The sequence below is a fragment of the Lissotriton helveticus genome, chromosome 12 (assembly GCF_964261635.1).
Source record: "Lissotriton helveticus chromosome 12, aLisHel1.1, whole genome shotgun sequence".
Classification (NCBI taxonomy): domain Eukaryota; kingdom Metazoa; phylum Chordata; class Amphibia; order Caudata; family Salamandridae; genus Lissotriton; species Lissotriton helveticus.
In genome coordinates this window covers 366,008,487-366,024,704 of record NC_136073.1, presented here as the reverse complement: position 1 = coordinate 366,024,704, position 16,218 = coordinate 366,008,487, and the positions used below count along the sequence as shown (strand labels likewise).

The 16,218-nt window shown below is 43.0% G+C and overlaps 1 protein-coding gene across 3 annotated transcripts in view; it reads right to left on the bottom strand.

The window, feature by feature from the left end:
- PHKB (phosphorylase kinase regulatory subunit beta) overlaps positions 1–16,218 on the bottom strand; it is a 1,437,099-nt gene that overhangs the window by 358,869 nt on the left and 1,062,012 nt on the right. For all 3 annotated transcript variants that reach the window (XM_078669366.1, XM_078669365.1, XM_078669367.1), the window contains one exon: positions 10,698–10,791. In XM_078669366.1, the coding sequence (XP_078525492.1) occupies positions 10,698–10,791 (94 nt within the window). The remainder of the gene's footprint in view (positions 1–10,697; positions 10,792–16,218) is intronic.

The window sequence follows — 16,218 nt, the reverse complement described above, 5'->3', positions numbered from 1 at the left end:
CCCTTCGTGCCAGCGACCTTTAACGATCGCGCACGCAGCACTGTAAGCTTGCTTACCCCCCACTGCGGGTTGTGCTGATCCGTCTGTATATATTATACAGCCGTAGTGTTCTAGAGGCAGAATTTCGGTCGGCGGAGGACATCCAAATTCATATTGGAGAAATTCTTGTGTTTTTAAGTAAGGATCAAATTCGTACGCCACGTCTGTTGCAGCAAGAGAATTAGCCCATTGTATCCATCTCGGATGGAGCGCTTTAGCATTCGGAATGCTTGCTTTAGTTACAGCCTCTAAGGCTGGTATCGGTGTCACGATTATTATTCGTTTACCTTGTGCCAGGGCTCGTTCTTTTGCTATAGCTGTCTGTGTTGCGGTAAGAATTTTTTCCGTTGGGCTAAATTTCATTTCAGCCTTAGTGTACAAGTGTGATTTGAATGCAATTGGTACCTTTTCTCCCTCATTAGAGGTCAGGTAAGTGAATCCGCATCTCACTGGGATGACTCGAATCACAAGATTGCGTGTGTTATCACGTGTTTCTAATTTTGTTTTAATTAGCATGTCTGTTTGTAAGGATCTCAAAATTTCTGTGTGTATTTGAGTCCAATTGGTTCTTTTAAAATCAGGTTTTATTAAATCATAAAGGGGTTTGACCCTTTCTGTGTAATTTGCAATGTATGTTCTTTCGAAATTTAGGAAGCCTAGAATTGACTGTAGGTTTTTTAGTGTTCTAGGTGCTTGGAGTACGGCACATTTTTCTAGAAAATTGTCAGCCAGGCTACACTTGATAATTCATATCCTAGGAACAGGACTGTCAGATGGGCAATTCTGGATTTTTTAAAGTTGAATTTGTAACCCTCTGCTGCGAACCCAAGTATTATGGTGTTCACTCTCTTCAAGTGAGTCTCCAAGTCATCATCTGTTAAGTATATGTCGTCGACATACGATAATGCTTCGTCGTCATATATTTGTAGTAATTCTGTTACTCTCGCTGAGAATACTCCCGGGCTGTTCTTGTACCCCTGGGCTAACCGACAGAATTGTTTTTGAGTGCCATTTATTGAGAACGCAGACAAATATCTGCTCTCTGGTGCTATGTTTTGACAAAAGAATCCATTAGAGATGTCTAATGTTGTTTTGTATTTTTTGCGCACTATGTTATTCATTAGTGCAGCACTATGTGAGTTTTGCACTGCAAAAGTTTTGCAACATGAGTTAAGGTGTCGGTAATCCAAAACTAGACGATATGAATTGTCTGGTTTGGAGACCGGAAACAAAGGGTTGTTCATTTGTGAGGTGCAAGTTTCAATCACCCCCTGGTATTCTAGCTGATCTAGGATTTCTTTTACCTGTTTTTTAGCTTCTTGCTTAATTGGGTACTGCCTTTGTGCAGTAGGTTGTGATTTTAACTGGATTTTGTGAGGAGGAGAATCCTCATCCCATCCTACGTGATTTTTATATAAAGCAGGAGCTAGAGCTACTGCCCACTTTCTAGCAAGTGTGTATTTTTTATGAATTGGGATGTGATTTGAGAAGGCAGGCATAATTATTTCTTCGCCATGAGGGCACTCCCTGACAAACTCTGGTGGCCAGTCTTCCTCAGCTAGAAGGATATCATAGCCCTTGGAGAGATTATCCCAAAATAGTCCCCTTATTTTTCTAGTCTTATCCCCCTCTATACGTAATGTTATTTCGTATATTTTGTGAGGTTTGCTAACTCTGGTGTCTGCAGTTTCCACTTGAAGATATTCATTCGTGTCCACTGTCTCCAGATGATTCATAAGGACTTTGCGAGCTATGCTCACTTCTGCTGCGCTGTCTAGCATTGTCTGAGCCCATTCTCCGTTTTTCAGTTGTGTCCTCAGTATTCTCGGCATTGTTAACTACCTTGATACTGGCTACCTTCTTTTTTGGAAATTGTAGTTTCTTTTTTAGATGAGCAGGTTCCTTGTCTTTGGACTTGGCGTGCTCTTCTCTTTGTTCTGATCGTCCTCTTCTTTCCGATTTCTGCGAGGAAGTCTGAAAAGATTGAGAGGGACGTGTATCAATGTCTTGATATCTATCGGGCTTTTTTATATTATCCCTATTTCTAAGGTTATATCTTTTCCCAGAGCGGTCACTCTGGGGTGACCTGTGTCTTTGGTTCGGAGATTTTTCTCTTCGCCTTGGAGACCTTCCTCTGGACTGGATTTTCTTTTCTTTAGGATTGGATTGTTCGTTTCCATCCCAGCTCTTTTTCTGTGATGTTGAATTGTTATTAAAAAATATTTTTTCAGGACTTTCAATCAGTTGTGGTTTTACTGGTATTCCACCTAAACTATCCCTACCTAGTTCCTCATAGGATTTTTCTATGATTCTGGCAATTTCAGCTGGTTGGTCTGCTATATCTGTCTCCTTTAACCTCTGGCGGATCGCCACGTTTGCTGCTTCTCCCTTTATGTTGGCTAATAATATAGCCGAGACCTGCTTGAAGTCTTTTAGTAATTTCATACCAAGAGTTAAAGCGGGTTCTGGACCATATTCGTTTTGAATTTGTTTTAGCACATCTGGTATTACCGAAATGGATGGAACACCGTGCGTTTTTGTGTAAATGGAAGCAAAGACTGTACCCCAAGTGTCACAGTCCTCAATGTGTGGTGCGATTCCCATTGGAAGACAGATAGTCAGAATCCTGTGTTTTTCTAATGGGGTGGTATCAGGAAACACCGCCTCTATTTGGGTTATTTTCTGTGCCAACCAGAATGGTATTTGTTCCCGTTTAGCCGGTACTTTACCTAGGCAGGATTGTATGTTCTGTGGTGTAATTTTATTTGTGTTCCCCTGGTGAGGGGTCAGCTGTGGAATTTTAATTGCTGGCTGAATTGTTGAAGTCCGCATCACATATTGGACTAATTGTCTATGTATCTTTACTAATTGTTTTAGCTGTGTTAACAGCTCTGCTGCAGACATCCCATTGATGTCTGGATGTGGTGTGTATCCGGCTAGGACCGGCCACGTTGCTCCTGGTCTACCTCAATGGACCGAGCCTGGTGATGTGATTATTATGTTTTAGGGCGCCATCAAATAAGAGCAGGTGCTCTTGAAATTTGAGTGGTACTTCCACCTCTATGAAAGGAGTGTACGTTTCAGGAGGTTCCTCTATTTTGTAATAGTGGAAGTACTTTGTTACAGCATTTGCTGCAGGAAAATGTATCCATGAATAGTATACCTCTGTCTGCCGATATTCGTGTGCCTCAATTACGAATATGACTGTACCACCTCTAGGTGTCAGTCCATTTTCTATAAGTTTTAAGGTTATAGATTTCCTTTTGATGACCGGGATGAGTATTATATCCTGGTCTGCGTCTTGCAGTGCAGCATCAGCTGCTGCGAGTTCAGTTGCTAATCTAACTGCCTCTCTTTCATCATCACTGTCTACCATTTTACCGACAGGATGGTTACTTTGTTTGTTTGCAGATCAGGTTTCTTATGGAAACAAAGATTAGATGCACAATATTTTGGAACGGTTTATCCTTCAACGTTGACTAAACCAAGTACCATACATAGGAGTTTCCTCCTGCGAGGTTTGGCGGATATTACCTTTCACCCACTCCAGACGTCTTTGGAGTATTATGGGAAAAAGGGGTCTGAGTGAGAAAGCACGACTGAGTTACTTTAAACGTCTTACGTTAGTTTTATCGCCCTTTCCAAACGCGTTGGGCGCCATGTAGTGTAGTTCCTATTATCCCAATAGGCTCTGCGCATTGGAATAATACCTTCAATAGTATAGGCCTGGACCAGACGTTAACTAGGTCTACTACTGTCGATATTAGACTTAAAGTTTTGGGTTTGCCAGCTAGCTCAGAGTTCACTAGAAACTTTCTCGAATGTTCAGGAAGGAATTAACTTCCCTGATTAGACAAGAAGGGATTTAGTTTCTGACAACCATAGAACATGACAACTTTGCTCTCCCCTAATCAAGAGTGTATCTCGAGAGTCGTGTGAACAAAAGGCAGTTTATTTTACTCAGTCAGTACGTGCATTCTTAGTCTCATCAGATTGTAGAGAAAAGGAAGAGACGGGCGTGTTCAATAAAAGATGTTATTTATTGATCAGTCTCTTTTCTCGTACAAGAGAAATGGATCGATATTATTGCAATACTTATAGTTAAGTAAAGTGCATACATTAGAAGCAGAAGTATAAAATAATACTGTAAAAACATTGATATGGTTTCTAAGCCATATGAAGGTTTAAAATGAATAAAATATATTACATACACATATACATTTGACTAAACGTACTCAACTGGTGTTTCTAGATACGCCTACCCCGTGTACCTGACCTAAGCCTAATACGTGGGCGGGAATAGAAAGTTACAGTTTAAGTTAAGTTTGTTTTTGCCAAGTGACTGACTAAAGAATTCTCTGCGAGGGGTTATTCAGTTCTGTACCTGGAAGTTAGGATGAATGAGTGATGGTATCTCTCGTCTCTGGTCTCGACACTCTAGGCTGCCTGCGAGGGCTACCCGGAAACGCCGGTGCTGGATTTCTCGGCAGGAGAAAGCAGCGCGTCTCGTTCTCAGCGCGTCAGGAAGGCGGGGCTGTGCCAGCGGGGTCTGCTCTGCTCTGGGCTTCGGCAAGTATGGCTGCTCCGTCTCGTCACCACCGCGTGTGTTTGCATAGGGCAATATCGGTAATATTTATACCTTTAAGGTGCCGAGATTGACGTAAGGATGGACATAGATACGTCAATAAGGATGTCATACGACCAGGTCGTTAGCACATTCTTTTGCTGAAGTTCTCGGTGAAATCAAAACAATGGCCGCAGGGGTTTTTCCCAGGTTGTCATAGGTTTGATTTGTTATGAGAACTCCGTATGCCTTATCAGGGGCTGGAGGAATATCGCTTGTCTAATTAGATCGCAAGCGTTATGACCTAATCAGATAACACGTTCCTGTGCCGTAGTGTGGCTTCGTCAGATAACGGTATCTGCATCATGGGGGTTTGCTGCCTCATGGGCTGACTGCTAGTTAACTTGTTGGTTTGTTAACCAGAATAGGGTCAGGAATAGGGGGAGCGATTCAGAACCTATAGGAATACATCACAGGACCCTCGGTGTCAGCTGATGTGCCTCCTACGCTAATCTATCTGGATGCTGATAATTTATAATAGAAAGCAGCCTTGCGATGTACGTTGTAGATTAGCGATGTTATGGATACATAGATAGGCCTGTCACAAAGTGGATGAAGATAGAACGACATTTGTACATAGTGCGTAAAGAGGCCTTGTACATGATGTTTGAGGCATCATGATAATGTTGTGCGAAGCTAGATGTGTAGCCAAAGTAGTTTCAGAGAAACTAATGAATAATAAAGCAAAAAGCTAGTGATACATTTTAGTTTTAAAAAGAGGCCAAATGGTTCCCTCCACATGGAAAATGCAGTTGTTTATGTGTACTGAGTGGTAGATGCAAAAATGTTGTTGCTAGCGACCGCAGATAACGTTACCAGAGGAGCGCCTTGAAGCAGGCGTATTCCATCCAGTTCCCATAGCAGCCGCTGAGGGAGGGACTAAATCCTGTACGCGTCATATAGCCTGTGTGCATTTCACTAGGAGTCAAAACATCCCAGGGTAACTCGAAGAATGCATTCATCAGCAGTGGAATACACTGAGGACGACAATACCTGTCGGCCTATAAGGGGTCTATTAGTACTTCAACGTCCAGTGGCGCAATTGATTGTGATCCTAAGCACAGATCCAAAACGCATTTGTGACTGCAAAGCAGGCAGTGGAATACAGGTTGTATGCAGTGAAACCAAACAGGCCTGAAGGACAAGAACCAGTGCTCATTCAGTTCTCGAAGCCGAGGTGTGCTGAAGCATTGTACCATGCGCTCACAGCATTGCAGCACAAGCAGTGCTGTCTCCATTCCGGGTTGAACTGGGATGACCATTGTGGAGCATAAACATTTAAATCAGGATTCCCACCATAAGCAGCAAGCGGGAGACCTCCAAAAACGCTTCCCAACACGAAGTGCATGGAAGATGGTTTAACTCCAAAAATCGTCTGAAAGGTGCAAACCAGTCCAGAGTCGATACATTTAAAAAAATGCATTATCACCTTCGTATCAGACATATTAAAGATACGGGGAACCAGCCCCCCAAAATGCAGCAGGAAGTTAGTGTGGAGTATTGTCTGTATCTCAGACGAGGAACTTTCAACCTGGAGATCAAACGCCTCTCTGACTGAAGTAAAGGCCACATCCTTTTGAAAAAGCATGGCTTTCAGTTTGCTTGGAGAATCAAAGCTTATGTTGGAAACTTTTATTGAAGGCCACAGCGTTGCATCCCTAACTGTGCGGGCTGGTGGAAACAATACTGGAGTACAACAAGTCACTATATAATCAACCATCACCAGATAAGAGATGCCTAGTTCCATTCCACAGCAACCTCGATAATTCAGCATTAAATAGCTCCCATTCTAGAGCAACTTGAAAATTGGCAGCCGGGGAACCCTTCAGATAACAAGACGAGTTTGCAACTGAAGCATTGCAAGCTCCATGAAGAGAAATGTCCTTGCAAACTAGGACCCTACTTAAAGCATTCTCAAAGTACGAACCACTAAGGAAAACTTCAGAGTTCCTATTCCTGCATATAAACCTGAATGGTAACTCCCAGTACTCGTGCATAGAGCCTTCCCATAGCGCTTCGTATCTGCCTACTTGCTGGGATTGGAGTCAATATTGGAGTTCGAAAGTCGGGACCGACAGGGTGATGTAACCATGGATTATCCAGTCTGTGGATGGTGTCTGAGTCAGGGTGAAAGGTAATTGGTCTAATTTTCAATGTGCAACATGGCATATTTTGCATCTCTGCGTGCCATTACTATCTGTCTATCCTTTAGATCATATTCAGAAAATAGACTAGTACTGTTGATGTAACACCACGGCACATGGCCAGAACATAGTGTTCGTAACGCCCAGCTCAGTATTACGATGGACCGTAATTGTGACTGTCCATGCTGTAAAATAGACATGTCTTGCTGTATAATGTCCATTGCAGAAGACACTATGTTGCCAGTGACTAAATTCTGGATGATAAAGTGGTAATACCATTGTCAACCACAGCCAAAGCCTTTTCTAAATTAACCCTGTTGATCTGACGCAACCTCTCAACAGATTCCTGTTGAGAAATGTTCCACAGCTTGTTATATATTCCGTACAAGAAGTGCTATGACGAGGGTTCCGGGGACCTAACAAGAAATCATTGAGATCCATGTCATCAGAAAGAAAGGACAACTGCTGCTTAACCCAAGAGAGTGTTGAGGTTTTTAGCCAATCAAGGTACAACTTCCCAAATTTCTATGATGCCCCCCTCCCCCCCCCCCCCCCCCCCCCCCCCCCCCCCCAAGTGTTCTGTTTGTACATATCACTGATCCCGTCTATTAACTCTAAACCCTTTGGTGTTGCCCAGGAATCTAGATTGACACCTATTTGTGTCCACAGGCCAAACCATCCATCCCTTCCAACTGGGGTCTGATGAATTAAAGAAACTATTCCATATCAAGGTATCTAGTGTATCCTTACTATAGTGTGTGAAATGCGGCTAGTTCTCAAAGTGTGAGAATGTGGGAGTACAAGGTGTGTTCAAATCTTTCATCTTGGGTATTCTAAGACAGGAAGTCTGTTGCACTGTTTCATTCAAGAAAAGTATCTGATATGGTATGAGGCATGCTCTAAATAACGCCCCCGTTCCCTGAACCTGCCAGTCTTTTGTCCCCCTGACAGTTTTTGTGTCAATGGTGTCTTTCCTAAAGTCAAAACCCAATGCAGACTGTTGGGAAATAAAGGAAGCAGAGTACATCAGCTTGGTCTTTGTGTGCATATTTTTTAATGCTGGTGTAGGTGCAAGCATATAATAATAAGAGGCTGGGTCTGATGTGTCAAAGCCAGAAAAATAAGCAAACCTCTGTAGAAATATTTTTGAACTACCTTTTGGTGGTGTTGTGAAATGTTCCCATTGTTTGTAATTGTTTGTGGGATACTAGCTTTGTGTAAAAAAATGATATTCATAGTTTTGGATAACAAAACATGTCGCCAAAAATAGATGTATCATCATGCAATCCATCATTAGAAAATGTAGCTGATTGCTCTCGTTCTGCAAGCAAATTGGGCACAGTTTCCATGTCCTGATTATCAGAGAAGGTACTAGAGGTGATGATATCATTTAAGGACATTTCAAACAAATACAGAATTTGTAAAAGTTCAGTAGGACCATATTCATCATAAGATACCATATCCCATACTATTCCTTCCGGAACTGGAACTGCTGTAATGTTCACCAGGGACAGGTCCCTTAGTTTATGGTGCGATCATGCATGCGGTATCTGAATCAGGTTCAGAAGTTGTACTGCAGAGCGTCCTGATAGATAGTGTCCATTTAACAGTAAGAAAAAGACAGTTACCAAATGAATCCAAAGGACCAGGAAAAGTAATCCAATTGTAATCTAGCGATGTATCCACGGACCAACAAAGTATATATTTTTCAGCCAAAGATGGAGAGTGTACATTCGTAGATTGAAAGGGAAAGGCGTGGTGGCAGCTCGGGTTCACTTGAATCCGCTGAGAATTCATCATAATGCACCTAGTAGCCAGATGCCGTCTGGTCTATTTTTTGCAGCTCTGCAGGTTTTGTATAACTGGGAGATGATTCGATCAGCGGCATATTCACATAGACATCGTCAATTTTTCGAATTGAGATTTCTGTACACATTCACCATACAGTTGTAGTTTAACAGGAAGTAGTATAACTTCATTGTTGTTTACAGCTTCTCTTTTTAAAGTGGAGTCTTCTGTAGTTATTAAAGCTTCCATCTGAACTTCCTGAACAGTAGCGATTACCCAGAAGCCCACGCGGCCTACTATTGAGAATCGGCCACATAGTGTGGTTGATCGGATCAACGGAGACAAATCTTTTGTCTCTGCGAGGGGCGGAAGAATTACAGTTCTAGTACCTAAGACAGCCAGGACAGATACAGGAGCTCTGTAAGATGTCCCAAATTCTTTCTTGTCCACAATTTTTTCTCTGACTAGGTCCCCAATCTTTGGGACTGAGGCTGGTCTTGGTGGTACAACCTTCACTTATCCAATGGCAGTGCATTTTACTTGGACGTTGCTGTGTGTGCCCCGGAATTCATTGAGTTCCCCTAAAACAGCCAAACGTTCATTGATGTCAAACGGTGTCTCCGCATTTTCACACGGAACAGGAGTTTGTAAGGAGTACGACCCCCCCAGGGATATTCTTTGCATGTTATTGAGTGCCTTCTGGACCCCACATAGGTGATTGACCCAACTGTCGCCCGAACCTAATACTCTTGCTGTTAAAGACTACCTTGGGCCACGGTTTTTCCTATTGATTACCAAATTTCCCTCCGGCTGGTAAGGGAAGGACTACCGCAAGACCACGCCCAAACTTCCCATGGCTTCTTTGTAAGCCCGAGAGCTATACGCCTGGTCGGAATGTAGAGTGCCAATTGCAAATGTCCAGATGAAGACTAGCAAATCGTTTATGAAATTTCGAGCTTCAGCTGAGCGCTGTGGCCAAACCCACAGGAATCTGGAGCATGAATCCACTGCCACCAAAATGTACTTGTAAGCCTCATCTGAGTATAAGGGGCCACAGTGATCCAAATAAACAGCCGGAAGAGGCTTGTCTGAGATTAATAGAGGTGTCTGTGGAGGACATGGTATGGTGGAACCCTTCATCTCCAGGCAGATGCCACATTTGAGAACAAAGTCCTTGATCTATTTTGTAAGACCAGGCCGCCAATAGCCCCGTACTCATTCTGTACTTTTTTCAGTACAGCAGGCAAAACTTCTATTACTGGGGTTACCATGAGTTCTGGTGTAGACTGCGGTGAAGACCGTACCCCAAGTGGCACAATCTTCCACCAAGTGAGCCATCCCATTGGCTAGCAAATTGTTAATATTCTATGTTTATTCTGCAGTCCCATATGGGGAAAAACAGCTTCAAACTGGCTTGTTTTCTGTGCTATACGTAACGGAATTTGCTCCCAACCTGATGCAGACTTTTACCAAGTGGTTTGGTCCCAACCCGTGATGGTTCGCTACTGGCAGAAGATAACGCAAGAACTCCTGGGTGTTTTACTGTATGATCTTGGTGGTCCGCAGATGGGAAGGGCGCTCATTGGTGTCGCCTCTCTGGTTGCCAAGCTTGATATAGTCCAGAGATGGAATTCTTTGCAGACCCCCTCATTGGTGGAGTGGAAGGCAGGGGTGGACTGGTGTGCCAAACAAGAAAAACCTAACTATATTACACAAAGCTGCCCACAGAAGCATGGGGTGATATGGTGGAGACTGGTGGGAATACTGCAGTTTATTTCTATTTGCAATGTGGTACTACCGGTGATAATGGTGCTATATATATTTTGATGTTTGGAAGAAAAAAAAGCTTATTTGAAAAAAAGACTTGGTTTAGACATGGAATCATTGTAGATTTGAGACATCTGCAAAGTAAATATTAAGGAAATATGTATGTTGAAAAGCCTACAATTTCCTATGATATACCCTCACTGAGATGGTCCATAAAACACCATATGCCACAACATTTCATGGATGAAGTGCCATTCTCTCTTTCACAATGTAATCATAGATACTTGAAAAATAGTATACAAGTGAACAGAATAAAGAAGAGGAACTTTTCTTACTTTCACAAGTTCTTGTTGTGGCCATATTTGAATGGGTTCCACTTGTTGTGGAGTCTGCGTTTGGATACCATATGTGTTTAGAAAAACTTGCAGGCTAAAAAAAAAAAAAAGAATGCAGTAAGTTTTACTAAATCTATTGCACAACAATACAAGCATGTCCTTATGAAAAAAGTTACTTTTATTATATAAGAATGACAATCTCAGCCTACTTGTCTCATTGATTGATTGAGCTCGCAGAAGTAGATGCCAGTATTTCAGTTTTTATTCAAATAATTACAGCTTGCGGACACGTTTCAATACAAAATATAAAATACAAAAATAAACAACCCACCAACCACCGCACTGTCAATTATCACATACAAGTCTTCAAAATATGTGCCTGTTACATCTGAGCAATCAAAGACAAAGGCCCAATACACTAAATATGAAATGTCCAGCTTCACATAAACTTTTTGTCAGAGCAGTGTCTTTCAGAGGTGGACAAGGGCAGGGATCAAACTCTTTCGGCCCTTATTCAATGTTGGTCTCTGTGTGTACCTCTCTTATCACAAATGTTTGTTTTTCATCAGTAGGTTTCTTATCATATATTCAGCATTATGTGGATTTTGGAACCATGTTTCCCTGATCTTTACAAATGTGATTGTACTGCACTTTGGGGCAATCTCAAGTCCAGCTACTTCAAGTATATCTCTTTTTGACATCATGTATCTGTTAGAGTATATGTTTGCCTCTGTTCACCCTATATACCCATAAGGACGAATTTATGGTCCAGCTCACCTTTCCAACTTACCACCCTTGAGGGGTTGGCAAGGACGTGTATTTAGAAACCATTAAGGGCAGGATTTCTGCACCATCCTGGATAGTTGGATTGTACTATCCTGCATCACAGATGGACCAATAGCCAAACGTGATGGCTGTTCTTAAAGTGCTTCGCTACCAAAAGATGCACTGTTTTTTCACCTCTACGTTTTCAAAATAAGGCTTCTGGAATCTAAGTGGGTATGTTTTTGAGAACATATAAATGTCTTCTGAGTGTGAACATGTTATACATAGCTGCCAGTTCCAGAAAGGGAAATGGAAGATTGGCCCAATGGTTTCTCTCAGGTACGAACTGAAAACTGAATTAAAACCTGTGATAGACTCTTAGTCGGAAACACCTTTCAATTGAGTTTTGTCATCTGTTTTGGTACTGGAATAAAGGTAGTTATTTTGGGTTGAACTTTTTGAACGGATTCATTTAATTTCTATTTGTTTAATTACCGTATATGCGAGCCAAATTATTCAAGGGATACGAACACCGCTTAAAAACAAAGTTACTTACCTTTGGTAAAATTCTTTCTGGCGGACACTCTAACAACAGATTCCTCACCTTATAAATTTCCCCAGTAACTAATCTGGATTTGAAAACTTGTTAGCGATGTTTCCTATGTGCCGAAAGATGCACCATCGGACTCTGGGGCAGCTTCACGCCACCTCCAAAAGTGACCTTGCGGGACGTATAAAGGTGCCAACCCTGCGCACTGACATCAGCTGAAGTCAGTTTAGAAGAAAGCATACTTCACACTTAGACATGGAATCTCAGTGATACATTGAGACAGAGTGCAGAATCTAGCAGAACCTTATCAACATCAGGAAGAACACTCCACAGAACAGGAAGAATTGAGGACAATGAGGAACATGCAGTTAGATAGAGTAACCACTTCAGACTCCTCACCTTTGCAGTAGATCCCAAAGCAATTCCTTCCATAAGGTTGGAATGCCTCATGACAGGACTTCATACCAAGAAATACTATAGAACAGAGCAAGTAAAAGTCCCCACCCGACAGACCTAAGAGGTAAGACAGTAGGTGTGGACGGACACCCACATAGTCACCTGGCAGATGTCCAACAGTAAGTGTTTTGGTACTTCTAAATGCTTTACACATGTTCTTAAGGTAAACCGGTTTTCTCTGTCCATAGCTATCAATGGTTAAGCTATAGTTTACACTACTGAAACATTTACTGGACCTAACAAAAATAGTGACGTTGTTACTTGTGGTAGACTACCATCCACCCCAACTATTAATCATTTTCTCACACCTTAGCTCTGGAAGTATGATCCTGAAGGCTCTTACTTGGTTTCTTCTTGGCGAAGACATATCACTATTTTATGCAAAGAATAATCCATCTGGATAATGCCTCTTTCTGAGCTGCCTTTCTTAACACAGGTGAGCGTAACAAAAAGCTAGTCATCAACCTGATTCTCCTTAGGCCAATCAATATAAATATAAGTCCTCTCTTGGGGTTAAAAAAATATAGCCTCCACTTTTCCTTAGAGGGATATGGTGGAGAGAAGAAAGGAGGAAGCAGGGTGGACTGCCCCAAATTGAAACCTGGCACTACCTTTGGCAGAAAGGCAGCCTTAATCCCAGGCACAGCTTGTCTAGAAAGAAGGGGGAATATAGTCGTCGTACTGACAGTGCTTGCTGAAGTTATTGCTATGGGGTAGACCATCTTAGATCCTCAAAGTAACCTCAAAGAGCAGATGTGCATAAGCTCACAGGGCTTAACTAAAATATGGTTGTACTGCGGCAAAATGAAAGTCGCGGGAACAAACATATATGGTATTAATTAAACAACTGCACCACAGCTGGTGGATTAAACAGAGAAGGCTGATCAGGTTAAAGTAGAGAGGCTGAGATGGTAGTCTAGCAACCTTAGTGCCTACAGCAAAGCATTGCCAGGCCAAAGACAGGACAAACAGAAGAATACCAGAAAGCTAAACATGCAGCAGATCAAACGGATGGTACTCATACCAGGCCACAAACTTTAACTATCACCCACCATACAATGAATCCTAATGGATGGACGGCAAACAGTCAAGATGGAATCCACAACTTCCACAAACAAAACAAATCTGCTCAGCTGGTTCTGTCAATCTCTATGCAAAGACGTCTAGGTTGTGTGGGCTCAGGTGTCGAACACTGTCATGTTGTAGGGAGAGAAGGTCCTCCTGAAGAGGTATACAGAGAGGGGACAGATGCTCAGATTCAATAGGTTGTGGTGCCAGACCCATCAAGCCCAGTCAAAGGCTATCAGGATGAACTGAGCCCATTCCCTTAGGACCTTCTTCAGAATTAATGCATAAAGGAGAAAAGAATTTCAGAGAGCAGAACGCTTCTCCCAGAGAAACCAGAGGTGAAATATGTACAGTGCAAAAGGCTAAATAATGAGCGTTCTCTGTGATAGGGAAAAGCTCCTCCCAAGGCACACCCCCCGCTGGGAAAATAATACTTGAACTACCTCCTGAAAGAAATTTAACTTGTGATTGGCTAGCAGTAGCCTACTAAGCTCATGTAGTCTCTTGCTCAGGAATCCTGTCAGACGGTTAACACAGCTAAGGACAAGCCCATATGGTTCAGCTAGCGCTATAGCCTCAGCATCTCTTGGCAGAGAGCACACAAATCCACATCACCAAGTTTGCTGCAATATTACATGGTGGTCATGCTCTCTGTAAAATGATAGAAAGAGCTACTCTTTAAAAGAGGACAAAATTCCTTGAGAGTCTGCTGAATAGTGCTCCAGCGGAAACCAGAGGCACCTAATCTCTACCTCATCCAGGCAGCCTCCCCAGCCCAGAGCTGATGCTTTTATCACCACCATGAACCCTGGATGGGGCAGGGAGTAGTGTTGCCCAAGTCAAGTTAATATCCTTCGTCTACCATTGAAGGTCTCGGGCCACTTTGAACGACACATGGATGTTTTCTGAGAGGCACCTCCAGTGCTCAGCCCATTGAAGTCAGACGTTCCACTTCAGAGCCCGCATATGCCAAGGGCATGGGACACCAGCAGGCAACATCAGACCAGGAGTCCAAGAAGCCTCAGAATCGTCCATGTCAGAACCCAGGAATGAACCTGAAACATTGGCATTATATCCTGAATGTCCCAGACTCCCCATGGCAGCGGAAAGGCCTTGAATGTCACCATGACCAGAATAGCCCCGGGAAAGGGAATCTTCTGCAATGGTCAAAGGTGGGATTTTAGCTTGTTGGTGGAGAACCCCAGGAAAGATACTATCAACATGGTAATCCACAGGTGGCCCCCACCAGACTGTGGCAAGCCTTGTTTCAACAGCCAATCGTGGTGATATAGGGACGATTGTACCCGACCTGCAAAGATGTGCCACAACCACTGCTATCACCTGCATGAATACCCAGAGGGCAGAAGTGAGGCCGAAAGGCAGGATGGTGAACAAGAAATGTTACGACACAAGGTGAATTAAATACCAGGGGAACTGCTGGATGGGGAAATTAAAGTATACGCTCCTCAAATCCAAAAACATCATACAATTCGTAGGTTCTAAGGTGGAGAGGACCTGGGCTAGGGTCAGCATACTGTATTTGTCCTCCTGAAGGAAGGTATTCAAGAACTGAACGTCCAAAATCGACCTGAGCCCACAGTATTTCTTAAACACTGAGAAATAAAAGGAGTATCCTTTGCCTCTCTCCTTTCCTATGATTATCTCTACAGCCTCTGTGACCAGCAATGTCTGAGCTCATCTGGCAAGGATGGAGACATGTTCTGCCCAAGTCTGATCTAAATTAAGATGAATTGAGGGAGGAGGGGGCAGAAATTGATGAGTAACCTCAGAAAGCAACCTTGAGGACCCATTGGTCAAAGGCTATTGCTTATCAGCTAGTCAGGTAAAAGTATTCTGCCCAGGACTGGCCACAGGTGAATCATAAAAAAATAAATGTTGGTGGTGGCAGGGGAAGGGAACGATGAGGAATGGCCAGGTTGTTAGTGGTCCTGTTCTCTGCCACCAACACACAACTTGAAGACTTGAAAGTTTTGAACAGGCTGGGAGATGGCTGCCTCTGGTAGTCAACTAAGCCCTGAGAGTAATCCTTAAATTCCTGGAGTTGTTAATGGAACTGGGGGGGTCGCAGAGAGCAAGGACAAGGAGGGGCTGCTGCATGATCTACCTCAAACCGCCCCAAAGCTCAGTCAGTCTTGTCTCCAAACAGCATGTTACCATCACAAAAAATATCATTAAGGGATGCCCATATGTCCCTGGAGAACCCTGTATCGCACATCCAGGAATGACAGAGAATCACCAGGTTAGTACTCAAAATAGCTTGCCCAATTTGTGGTGTCCAGACTGGACCATGAAATGTACTTGGTTACTTCTGTACGTCACAGACCCTCGGAATAAAATTATTTCCTGAACGCCTATGGGACTGCAGTCAAGATTCCACTCACCACATCCCAGAGGGTATCAGTATGTCCCCCCCAACAAGCAGGCAGCATTCTGAAATTGAAATGCCAAACTGGCAGAAGGAACACCCTCTTGTAAAGTAAATCAATACACTTCCATTCTCTGTCAAGTTTAGCCACAGGAAAGGCATTCACTTTGCTGGCTGAAGCCTAAACCACAAGGTTTTCTGGTATGGGGGTGTTGTGCCACAAAGGCCAAACCACCCAGAGCCCAACCACCCAGAGCCCACCTATGTTGTCTAATGATGGGACATCTTACCGTCAG